This window comes from Hydractinia symbiolongicarpus, chromosome 12 (assembly GCF_029227915.1).
Source record: "Hydractinia symbiolongicarpus strain clone_291-10 chromosome 12, HSymV2.1, whole genome shotgun sequence".
NCBI lineage: Eukaryota > Metazoa > Cnidaria > Hydrozoa > Anthoathecata > Hydractiniidae > Hydractinia > Hydractinia symbiolongicarpus.
In genome coordinates this window covers 10,369,403-10,381,155 of record NC_079886.1, presented here as the reverse complement: position 1 = coordinate 10,381,155, position 11,753 = coordinate 10,369,403, and the positions used below count along the sequence as shown (strand labels likewise).

Below are 11,753 nucleotides of genomic sequence, written 5' to 3'. Positions count from 1 at the left end.
GATGTGCATTCAAACTTTATCAATGCATAGATATTATAAAGGTGAATTGATTAACATAAAATGTTTTGCTGACGACCCCATAACTTGGGATCTGCACGTCGGCTTGCTATCAAATTTTGTGAGTAAGCATATAAGGCATATACAAACTTACCCAGAAAATTTATTGCAAACCAAATTGCAGTTCCCGAGTTATTGAGTCATTAGAAAAAAATTAGGAGGCCAAGTGTCTTTTTGGCAAAAAAATTTAAGTCAAACAATTCACATTTATATTTAACATAGGTCTAAAATTACTCCATTTGTTTGCAACTTTTTAAGCTCTATATCATAAGCTCAACATAATTTTATACCTTGGGTTCCCTTTAAGCCAATTTAGGCCAAAGTCGCAAAAACAAGTCCCGCAATTTTTTGTTAGGAAAAAATTTATTCCTTTAGCTGATCTGATTATACTAATACTGATACAGTTTCAACAAAAACGTGACAATATATTGTTACTCTTTCATTGTGTTGGTGAACTGGGCATGCGCGGTTATCCCGCGGTAATCTCAAGTTAATACCGTCACGGGTTTAAATCCAAAAATAAATGTGTACAAATATTTCAGTATTAATATATATTTTTTACCAAAGAAAAACATAGAAATATTGTTGAAAATACATATTTACATTTCTAGATAAAATTTATATACAAATATACTGTAATAAATTATCAAAGCGATATATACAATGAAATCTCCAATGTTACCCTCACAAAATAGAGCAACGGGAGGAGAGCATGTCTTTTTTCTAAAGAAAAAATGTTCTGCCAAATAAAAGGACACACTTCGCCATAGCGGATAATCTAGTGTTTTTCTATACAGTTTTCTTTTTAAATGCAGAATAACAAAACTACAAAATGCAAATTTCACCAAAAATATTGCTAGGTGAGCAGAAAGACACTGGCAAAGCTACTTAGAAAGAGAAAGGTCCATGAACAGAAACATTTACGCAGGGCTTCACTCGAAGATGTCGACCGTTCTGCGAGTGCATTCTGTTGACCACTTTGCAATGTCGAAGCTTTCAGAACTGAAAGGTAATAGTTCGTAGCCACGACAGGACTTTTACTGTTTATGTATTTATTTAAACGCTCAGCTTCTGTATGACAAGCGTGTATTTGACCGCGTGTTGGTTGACGTGTTGATACTTTTAATAATAACATAAAGTCACCATCGACTGTAAGATGGCCGAACAAGTTGCATTCAGACTAAAAGAAAAAAATACTTACGAACGTTACAAAAATGCGATTTTGATATCAAAAGGCTTTGAAAGATACCATAATAAAAAAAATTAACAGAAGTCAGTCTCAGAAAATATGAAGCAAGTTGCACATACCACCCTTAGCAACTGCCGCATCATCTTGACGACATCGACGACAGTGATTGGTTCATAACTGATATAATTTTGGTGACGAATCAAGTCTTTTTGACTGTATAACATTCGAATTACAAAACCTATAAAAAAGTTACAGAATTTACTCGAGCAATTAATGACGTTTTTTATCTACGTAGTCACCTCGACCACTTACCACATATAGGACAGCAAGCTCCTGGGGGAACAATAAGTTTACACTTAGTGTCTATCATTTTCGGACATTTAATCTTTTCACAACGATTAGATCGTTCTATAAAATAAGATTTTCATATGAGTTAAAATTTTATAATCAACAAAAAATGCGAGTGAAAAAAACAACAACCACTTACCTGCTAAATTTGAATATTCTTTGGATAAACATGGACCATCATAATCAACACCTGTGGCTGCCTTCTCTGCATGACATTTGTTTTTGTATGTTACTGCGTCAAAACCGCAAACCAAAGATTCCTGCACAAGTGAACATAAAATAACAATAATAAATTGTTACTTATGCTTCAGGTTGTTTTTGGGGTGTGGCTCAAATGTTGACGTAAACAAATGTAGGATCGTTTTTTTTCCTTTAAAAAGCATTTGCATAAAAATATATTCGCCTTTTGAATTTAAGAAAAAAATCATAGAATTGCGAGAAGACAACATTTAAAACCGATCCCACAGGTTTTTTGAATACTCTTTAACCATAACAATGTTCTTACGATTTTTTTGCATGTTGGAGATGGAAGATGATATCTCCGCACAGCTTCCAAGGAGCAAGTATACTGTGGACAGTGTGAAGAAGGAGACAAACACACTTGCTTCTTTGGTGTACATGTCAGACCATGTGTACAAGGTTGAGGATCACATGGATCGACTGCTTGGCAATCACCAACATCCAAACTTTCTGTGTCCATGAGAGCACATCTAAAATCAGAGTTGATTCAAATTGGAAAAATTTCTAATTAAAATCAGAAAATGTGTATTGGTATTGGTTTCAGTTGTATAGATATAAACAATTGAAATAAAATCAATATTTACTTCGCTAAACAAGAGTTGGGATATGTCATTCCATTTAATCCACATATTGGATTGTAGACATCAGTGCAATTGCAAGGTAACTCTAAACAAAAATAAAACGATAAGAACATGAAAAAAAACTAAACACTCCAGTTGTTGAAACATACACAAGAAAGTAAGTTTACCAATTCTACTTTCCATCACTGCACTTTTACAATTTTTTTGAGAACACACAACTTCTCCGTCATTACATATGCAAGTGTTGCAATCATCAGAGATTACATCTTCATCATCTAAAAAATATAAATGCACATATAAGCACGGTGAATTAAAAAACAGGTGTTTTATTTGTATATATGAAAATTTTTTGGACTTACAAAAAATTTTGGACTTTAAAGTGCAATTTTGTTTTGTGTTACAGCTGAACTGACGACAATCTCCAAAATAAGTGTGAGGGTATTCAGATGAAAGCTCGATTTTGCATTCACAGACTTGATAACAGTCTTTTCCCTCCTCGTCAACATTTAACTAAATGGTAAATATCACAACGTCAAAAATTTACCTTCGCCCATGTCTAAAATAATCCTTGAACTTGACCATACACAGTTAACATACCTTCGCGAATTGACCAATGGGTATGATCAACTTGTTTTTTCTACTGACAGGACAACCTAAAAAAACAAAACAAAACTGTTTACTTCGAATATGCTTTGTGCTCCACTATTTATGATGATCAATTGATGTCCACAGTTCAACAATAACACACAACTTAGACAAAGTTTAAAATTGCCATGTTTGAACTGAAGACCTGTTTACATTTTACCAAAAAAAAAAAAACATTAGCCGAAATATAAACTACCTTTAACGCAAATGTAGTCTTCACATGTTGGATCAAATCTTTTATCACATGCATTACTGACCATGCAAACTTCATCACTCTTGCAGGGACTATTTTTGCAGGGAAGTGTCACTGAGAAAGAATACTTTAAAGATCAATGAACAGAACTTAACAGACTTCTTAACAATCCATCGAAAATTAAAAGTAACTGACCTTGTCCTCTTGTTGTTTTTGCGACTTCTGGTGGTTTTGTAATATAATCACCAACTGATAAACATTCTGTTTGGTTAGCATTTGGTAAAATTGCAGCACAAACTTTACTGATTAAAACACCAATGCTGGTCGCTTTCATATCCAAACATTTATCCAACAAAAATTCACAATCAGACCTACAAAAGAATAACAGCCATTTAAGTAGTAGGGCATTGTCAATCATAACACATTGCACACAATATTTTATTTCCTGATAGTTGTACCTGCAAACTTGTTTTTGTGGTATGTGATGACTACATGGCTTCACAGCAATAAGACAAGCCAATGCCTGCAAAAAAAAATTTATTTTTAAATATGAAGAAGATTTTGGCTTCAAAAATGTAGTCCATCTCCTCACCTTAAATTTTTCCGGTTCACATGTGCTAATGTTTTTGAAGACCAAGTTGTAATGCAGGACTTTAACCACACCATCAGACCAGAATTTGTGTAACTTTTGTGCAGCACTGTCTCCATACTGGTCATTGCGTCGAAACAACTCAAAAGGCCTAAAAATTTAACATGTTACAAGTAATGAGTCAGAGTAATGAGTCGTTTCAGAAACATCAAATGAACTGCTACATACCTGTTATTAAAGTTAGTACAAAATTTCATTTCTGTCTTTCCATCAATTTGACAAGGCTCTAATACTAAAAACAAATAATAGTTTATCTATATGTCATAATAAGGAAAACACTGGATTTAAAGTGAGAATTATATAATCCTATACTTACTGTCAGACATGCATGTTGATAACTCCACCTAAGACATAAAATAAATGAAGAAGTGTTAAGGTTCTACTGTTTTAAGATCTTTCTTTTTTGTTTTCTGTACAATCTTTTAAAAGTACATCCTCTTCAAAGGTTTATTCCTGTGAAATCGTGAAGATAAGAAAGGGAGGTGTAAATGAATAATAGAGCATTAAAACAATCTTTGCAAAAGAAACCCTGTAATATTTTTTGTGTGTATGTAATATTTTAATTTTCTGAAGAATTTTTTTAATGTAAATTTAGAAATTGTGAAAATTAATATGAAGGGCTTTAAAATTCTTTTGTTTAAATATTTTTGTTTACCTCTTTAGGATCTTGAATACAAGACAGATAATTGTCCCACATTCCCATCAAGTTTGTACTTGATATAGTCTAAAAAAATAAAAAGCATATACATAATAATGTAAATAATGAAATCTAATAACAAAGTGTTACATGTTATGTGCATTAGTTGCAACTCACTTCTAAACACCAGTAGTGACACTGTTGCGACTTTGCTCTTGCACAGCATTGAGCTTTAAATGACGTACTCACTAAAAAAACAATATTATAGAAAGTTATCGGTATAATAAGAAGGCAGATTTTCGAATTTTGAGAAGATCTATTTTGAACCAATGTGTTATCCAGTTACCTTGTGATGTTCTGCTCGTATAACCAGTATCAATTACTTCTTTTGTTGTTTCTCCTATAACATTGATAGTATGACATCAAAATTGTGTTTTTAAACAAGACCTATTCTTATTCACTTACACTATATATATAGCACTTATAGAATCCTGCAATTAAAACTACTACAGGTAAAAATTCAGAACTATATGTGTTCAGCAAACTCTCTTAACTTGTCTCTATCTCATAAAAAATTAAATTCACTTGCTGGTCTACCTCTTATTCCTGAACAATTTCTCTGTTAAACAAACTTAATGGTCCATTTAGAAAGATTGAAATAGAGACTTTACTCTTTTGTTATTAAATAAACTTTAGAGTAGTGCAAATAACTTACTGGCTGGTTTAGTGGACGCAACATCCATAAAACATTTATACATTGCATCCTATAAATAATTTTAGAATAAATAAAGTTAAAATAGGTTACCAGAGAGACAGAATGCTGGATGTCAAATAGAGTCAAAAGAAAGTTGCATGAATGCGTGATAGTTGCCTCTTCTCATATACTGTTAAATAACCAATCAGGTTAGTGAAAACTTATACAAACTTTCAACATCCATGAATAGAGAAATGGAAACAAAAGGTCAACAGAAACTAATCCCAATTCCAGCTTTGCAGGGAATATAATACCTTCAAATCAAAAGAACCACATGGTTCTTCTAAACCGTTAAACATAACACCAAAATTTACTGAGTTCCGCAAGGTCTAAAGAGAGAAAATAATGGTGAGAACTTGCATAAAATATAAAATGTAAAAGTCTGAAGTTTTTACAAACATTAACATGTGTACCTTTCTGCAGGTCTGTTCACAATTTCTACTTTTTCCTTTGCTACAACATTGAGTAAGATCTAAGAAATATCAGAACTTAGTTTTTTGACTTAAAATAATCACAACCAATGGTTTTATTTTAATTTATAGCAATATTTTGTTATTATCAATAAGTTATAAAAAATACCTCGGATAACAGATCCATAATCTAAAGGAAAAAACATTATGATAATTCCAGTTGAAATAAAGCTGTTGACAAAAGAATAAACAAACAAGAACAATGAAAACATACCAGACTGATTGACGATGCACTGAAATTGTTTTGACTTCTCTCCACATGTTCGTTTAACTTCAGATTTTCTTTTTAACACTGGATCTGAGCCAGTGTTTTTAAAATACTAAAAAAAATAGAAGGGCTTTTTTCTTTCATACCTTCATAGCTTATATTTTTGCACAATTTCTGAACAATTAAAAAACCACGGCTCATTTTGTAAACAAATATGGCTGTTATAAAAGTGCAAGTGCTAGGGCTTTTAGCCTTCAGTGAAGTGGAAAATGTTATTTTTCCACATAATTAAGTTCTGTCTTCCGTGTTTTTTTAACTTATGTAAAGTATTTATGGTTGTATGGCAAGAGTTTCACTGGTAAAAAAATGTGTGCCAAAGAAATGGGTTTTTGGAGCAAGAAGGCTTTGACCATAGTAAGCCAAATTACTAGTTCTGAATGCTCCAAGTGAGCTGCTCCTAAAGGAGTTCATCCAGATTCGATTCTGAATGCCACAAATCACCAAAGAAATGGTAATGTTTGGCATTCAGGAGCATTCAGAACCGATTCTTGTGTGCGAAAGAAATAGCCCCTTGACAAATTCGAAGTTCCGCACAATGTTTTAACCAAATGAGATGGAAGCACTTACATGCATACAAGCTTTTTTACATTCCATGTTACTTGTGTCATGACAGCAACTTTTTGACGCTATTAAAAAAATAGCATAATATTAGTTTTAGCAATTTTTTTCAAAAGGGAAACATTATATATTGTATTAACATAAAATATTTTAAAGATATAGTGAACCTACCTTGAACCTTGAAAACACATTGTGCAAATTTTGGCTACAAAAAAAGAAATTATATATCAAAGGTAGCTGTTAATCTTTTGAGCAAGGCCAGTAGCGGCTCTACCATTTTTTCACTAAGTAAATATATATCAAAATTATATTTATATAAAATTCTCTACCTCTCTCACAGCATCACAGTTTTCGTTCTGCAACTGTGTAACATTTTTTGTTGTGAGACATTGAACTTCACAAGAAACATGATACGCTTCCTTGCAACAGACAGCATGGCTTCTTTGTTTCTTCTTGGAAATCACTCTGAAATCTGTGCAAGAAAATTATCATTTTATTGACAACTAATTTTTTTTGGTGACTTAATAATTTCTATATTCCCTCCTTGTTGAATAATTTATAAACAAATTTATTAAAACTGCATTAGGAAATCGAAAGTTGACAAACTTTCTCACTATCTTTCCCTACAATATACAGGTTTTCAGAGAGATCGAATCTTTTTTGTCCTTAACAAGTGGTACAAAGGTTGGACGTCAAAAAAACTGTTTAACCTTTAACACCATATGTACCAAAGTTTAGTTTTTGCACAAAAAAAGCTTAAACGAGACAGTGACATAAGGTGCCAAGAAATGAACAAATATAACAGCTTTTAAAAACAGCTATTTAAAAGCCACAAAACAAGGAGCCTAAATTGGAAAAGCGAGTCAAGAAATTACGAGACAAGTGTCCAATATTGGCAAGCAGTTATTTAATTAAAACTGCCGTCGCACGTACACAACATGCGGAGAGATCTATAAAAGTTATCATTATTGCTGGCGTCGTAAGCACATATGTCAACGAAGATTATCAGCCAGAATCACTTAATTTAAATAGAGCTAATAATACTCCACCACTAATGAGAAAAATCTATGTGAAGATCACACATATTTTAATGAAGGGTATCTCTAATTGATGAAGGTATGCCGGGATGTCCGGCACAATGAGACAAAAACTAGTTGGTTATAATTAAAATGATTAGTAGAACATCTTAGCTATATAAACAAGTAATTAAAAATAATTGGCTCAATCAAGTTTATCTCGAGCAAAACAAAGAACACCATTTATTACTAACAACTAGGCTCTAATTGAAATACACAAAACAAAGTAAGCTTTCAGGGGGTAGGCCAGAGAATTAATTAAAATATAATAAATATCTTATAACTTGAGAAAAAAAATTCCTAACCCCGCGAATGATTCGTGTCTATTTGATAGAGGAGGAGGAACAGAGATTATAGTCTGAAATTAATCAAATCATTGCTTATAGCTAACTTTTATATTAATGTTTCGCAGGTTAATAATTTTGCACGCTTTCAAAAAAAAATTTTTCCTGATTGTTTTTAAATTTAACTTGAATATGTTTTCACCATAAATTAATGAAACTTTTACGAAATACGCGATCTTGAAACGCACTTGAAATCTTTTCGAAACGGCGCCAGATGTTTTCACTTTTGATTGAGAATAAATCTTAAGAGGATGAATATGTTGACATAAACTTCAAAATATGAAACCCTGTTCAGCTTTTCAAAGTGTCAGAGTTACTACTCGACATCGGAAGGTTTTTTCAAAACAAATTTTTTCCTCAACAGGAAGGTTTTTTACCGCGAATAAAATAAAAAACGTGATAACACCTGTTATTTCGCTCTTCGACCAGTTATATTTTTCGCACCTTCGGTAAATTTAACGGTGTAACTAATACCTCAGAAGAAAAATTAAAAATTCAAATCCCATAGTTCATCAATGCGATGTTAGAAAATAGTTCACACAAAAAGTCGCAAAAAAAATGCGTTGTATTCTTCATTTAAAAATTTTATCCGTTTATTCGTGACGGCTTTTCAAAGGATTTTTAATCTTAACAAGTATTTCGAGTAGAAACCGCATCTTCTTGGAGATATCTAAATCTGAAGAGAGACCACTCATCTTATAGTTAAAAAAAGAAATGGTCCTTCAAAGGTATGACGAATTCTGACCTCGGTTTATTGCGAAAAAATTTTGCGTAACAAAAGGGATTTTTGAGATAGGTGTTTTAAAACATTAACACCTGGATTTTTGTTGTTTTTTTGAAAATGAAAAATGTTGGCAACAATTTTTTTTACCTTTCCACATATCGGAGTTTTCCAAACAACGCCAGAATTGTACCTAAAAATTAAAACAAATTGACGTCATACATTTAAAAAGGCAAACGCTAAAGGGCGGCAGTTTATTTCGTTGATGTTGAGATGTTGTTATTCTAGCTTCTTAAATCGAAAAAAAATAAATGAGGACGGAGAATATGTAAACAAAAACATTTCTTTGCTCTGTGATTGTTGACAGTGAGATAAAAATTGTTGTTTACCTCAGAACGTGGACATGTTCTGACGACGTCAGTTAGTCGCCGACTGACGTATCGGTATTTTAAACGATATTTATGTGTCGGTAATATTCTCGCTCGACGCAATAACTAAAAACAAAACCAGGAAAACTGGATAAAAAATTTGCGTATGAAAAATAAGGGTGGTCTTTTATGAAGAGACAAGAAAAGTAAAATCGAAAAATTTATTGCAATAACACAATCGTCTGCCCCTCCTTTGCTTAATTATTAATTACAGTTTATTTGACCAACACGGCATGTATACCTTTCTGCAGTTTTTCGAACATTCGGAAGATCTTGCCTGTAAGCAGCATATTGACGTTGGTTGGAGACCTGAAAACAAAAAAGTCAGAATAAAAATGAATATTAAAAAGATTTAAATAAAGACAAATTGATAAAAAAAAGATAAGTTATTTTTTGTCATTAAATAGAAAACAAAAAGGCGCTGAAAAGTTTCACACACGTGTTTTTTATTCTAAGATGTTTTGTTCTTCGCAAGGTCAATTAGTTTCGTATTTGAATAAAGAAAAGTTAGGTCGAATACTAAAAATGTTTTTTTTACGACGAATGTTTAAAATTTGTCTTCCGAAGTTAATGTATGAAAAAATTTTCCGATCTCTCGAATTTATTTGTGTTCTTTTTCACTTCCAAAAAAACAAAAAAAACAAATAAAAGACAAAAAAAAATCACACAGTTTAAAAAACAAACTTTATAATAAAAATAGAAGTTGAACTTACATGCTAAAACGTAAAGTATTGTAATACTGAATCGATTTAGTACAAAAAAAATCTGCATTTCTTTATAAAGACATATATTCCTTTCTTTTCTTAAATGCAATTGACACTTGAGAAAAAAAGTATTCATTCGACGCAAACACAAAACTTGATAATTTATGATCTGTTGAATATAATAATCCTTTAAACTCAGTGGTACGTTCAATGTAATATCAACATTTGTCGAAGCACATAAAAGAAATTTGTAAAATAAATAACTATTTGTATATTATTTCATTCTTACCGTGTGTTAATGAGGATATATTTAAAACCAGCAATACTATTAATTTCCACATTGTATTCGGAAACTTTTTTTCTTCTGTTAGCTAACAAAAATGTGTTTTTATAAAAACAAGATTTTCTTAACATCGATACCTCAACAATGCTTAGCTGTATGCTCGCGATGCGTTGTTTATATTTATTGTTGTTTTTTGCTCGCCACAATTTAACTCAAGTACTCAAGCTGTGATATAAATCATTTTTGAGCGACGACTCGTAACAGCGCACCAATTATAACTATGACATGAAATTGATTATTTCTGTCAATCAAATCGATCTTCACAAGTTTAGGGGGGCGGTTGCATAAAATTTGTTATAAATATCCCAGTCTTGTTATTAAATTTTTACCCACTTTGAATCGCTTCATAAATGATTTTATAGACTTCTCATGCACAGGGATAATAACATGTGAAATGTATTTACGTAATTTGCTAGCCCCTTTTGAAGTTCATTATCTTCTTGAAGGATAGCTATAGAAATTCTTTGTTTACTTTCAATAGTTTGATTGATGTTTTGTATGTTTTGTGTTCTCGACAGGTACCACGTGCTATTTCGAGATTTTTTGAGTTTACAAATTTACATTTTAAAATACGTCTTAATCAATAACGTTTACTCCCATAAGGAAAAACAAAATACTAACAAATTCATAAAGGGGCTGACTCCTCCTTTCCAATCTTTCAAAATGCAACGAGTTTACCGCGAGAAAATTGTACTCCCAGCAACATGAGGCTGTTTGTTTTTTACATACGTTATGCATATTTTTACCAGCAGTTTTTCCGGTTTTAAAAATAAATCTTTAAAAATTCGTCCCGAAAGTAGATAAGACCAGTACGGAGGAGTTAAAGGAAAGTCTGCCTCATTTAAGATTAACACAATTCTCCTCCGCGGAGTTTGATAACGTCTCAGGACAATAGAGCTGGTTTTATTGAAATCCTTTTGCTTGAAGCCACAACCTGGTCTCCAAATCCCCAACCTGTAATTTTTAGTAAGTTTTGATATCATAAAATCAAAAACAATCATCTTGGCTCCTTCATGAGACAGTTGAACATTCCCTCAAATGATTACGATTGGGATGATCGCTTGATTCTGATCTTAGCAACGCCCACAAAAGCCGCTTATCTGTTGTGTATAAACATATATTCGCGCAGTGTTGAATTTTATACGAAGTCTTGTTGTGAAACACGCTGATGTAACACACGGAAAAGTATGTTTACAATTTTGAGAGCACTTCACCTTATATACACGTTCTTAAACTGTGTTTATTCAGCCTTTAAGAGGGACAAAAAGCTTAAAGATAATCTTCTGTGAAGAAACTGTTTTGATGACGTCAGCTGTTTTCATTTAGAAGTACTCGCACGAAATTATTCCTGTCGTTATTACCGGGTGACGTAGTAATTAAATCTACACAATAATCAACAACTAAATCGGCCCTGTGGCCTAATGGATAAGGCGCCAGCCTCCGGAGCTGGAGATTGTGGGTTCGAGTCCCATCAGGGTCGGGGTCTTTACATTACACAAAATTTCAATCGCGCTCTTAAATTTTTACTGCAGTTACAAAAATAAAATG

The 11,753-nt window shown here is 32.3% G+C and overlaps 1 protein-coding gene and 1 non-coding gene across 4 annotated transcripts; one reads left to right on the top strand and one right to left on the bottom strand.

The window, feature by feature from the left end:
- Positions 1-593: 593 nt before the first annotated feature.
- Positions 594-11,618, bottom strand: LOC130621562 (reversion-inducing cysteine-rich protein with Kazal motifs-like). Of its 3 annotated transcripts, none has more exons than XM_057436865.1 (30): positions 10,152-11,618; positions 9,400-9,467; positions 9,120-9,224; positions 8,881-8,923; positions 6,919-7,061; positions 6,761-6,794; positions 6,599-6,657; positions 5,978-6,083; positions 5,873-5,893; positions 5,707-5,765; positions 5,548-5,622; positions 5,255-5,303; positions 4,886-4,939; positions 4,717-4,787; positions 4,558-4,626; positions 4,219-4,246; positions 4,071-4,134; positions 3,846-3,993; positions 3,712-3,776; positions 3,449-3,624; positions 3,257-3,367; positions 3,013-3,068; positions 2,775-2,925; positions 2,583-2,690; positions 2,419-2,500; positions 2,100-2,304; positions 1,734-1,854; positions 1,559-1,654; positions 1,366-1,484; positions 594-1,237 (listed from the first exon to the last, which is right to left on the bottom strand). In XM_057436865.1, exons 1-30 carry the CDS (start codon positions 10,201-10,203, stop codon positions 914-916), a joined length of 2,862 nt encoding a protein of 953 aa, XP_057292848.1. In that variant the 5' UTR covers positions 10,204-11,618; the 3' UTR covers positions 594-913. The 3 variants fall into 3 exon arrangements, with proteins under 3 accessions (XP_057292848.1, XP_057292847.1, XP_057292849.1); XM_057436864.1 differs by lacking the exon at positions 10,152-11,618 and adding an exon at positions 9,872-9,997; XM_057436866.1 differs by lacking the exon at positions 10,152-11,618 and adding an exon at positions 9,598-9,794.
- Positions 11,613-11,685, top strand: Trnar-ccg (transfer RNA arginine (anticodon CCG)). The gene has a single exon. It is a non-coding gene; the product is annotated as a tRNA-Arg (tRNA).
- Positions 11,686-11,753: the final 68 nt, after the last annotated feature.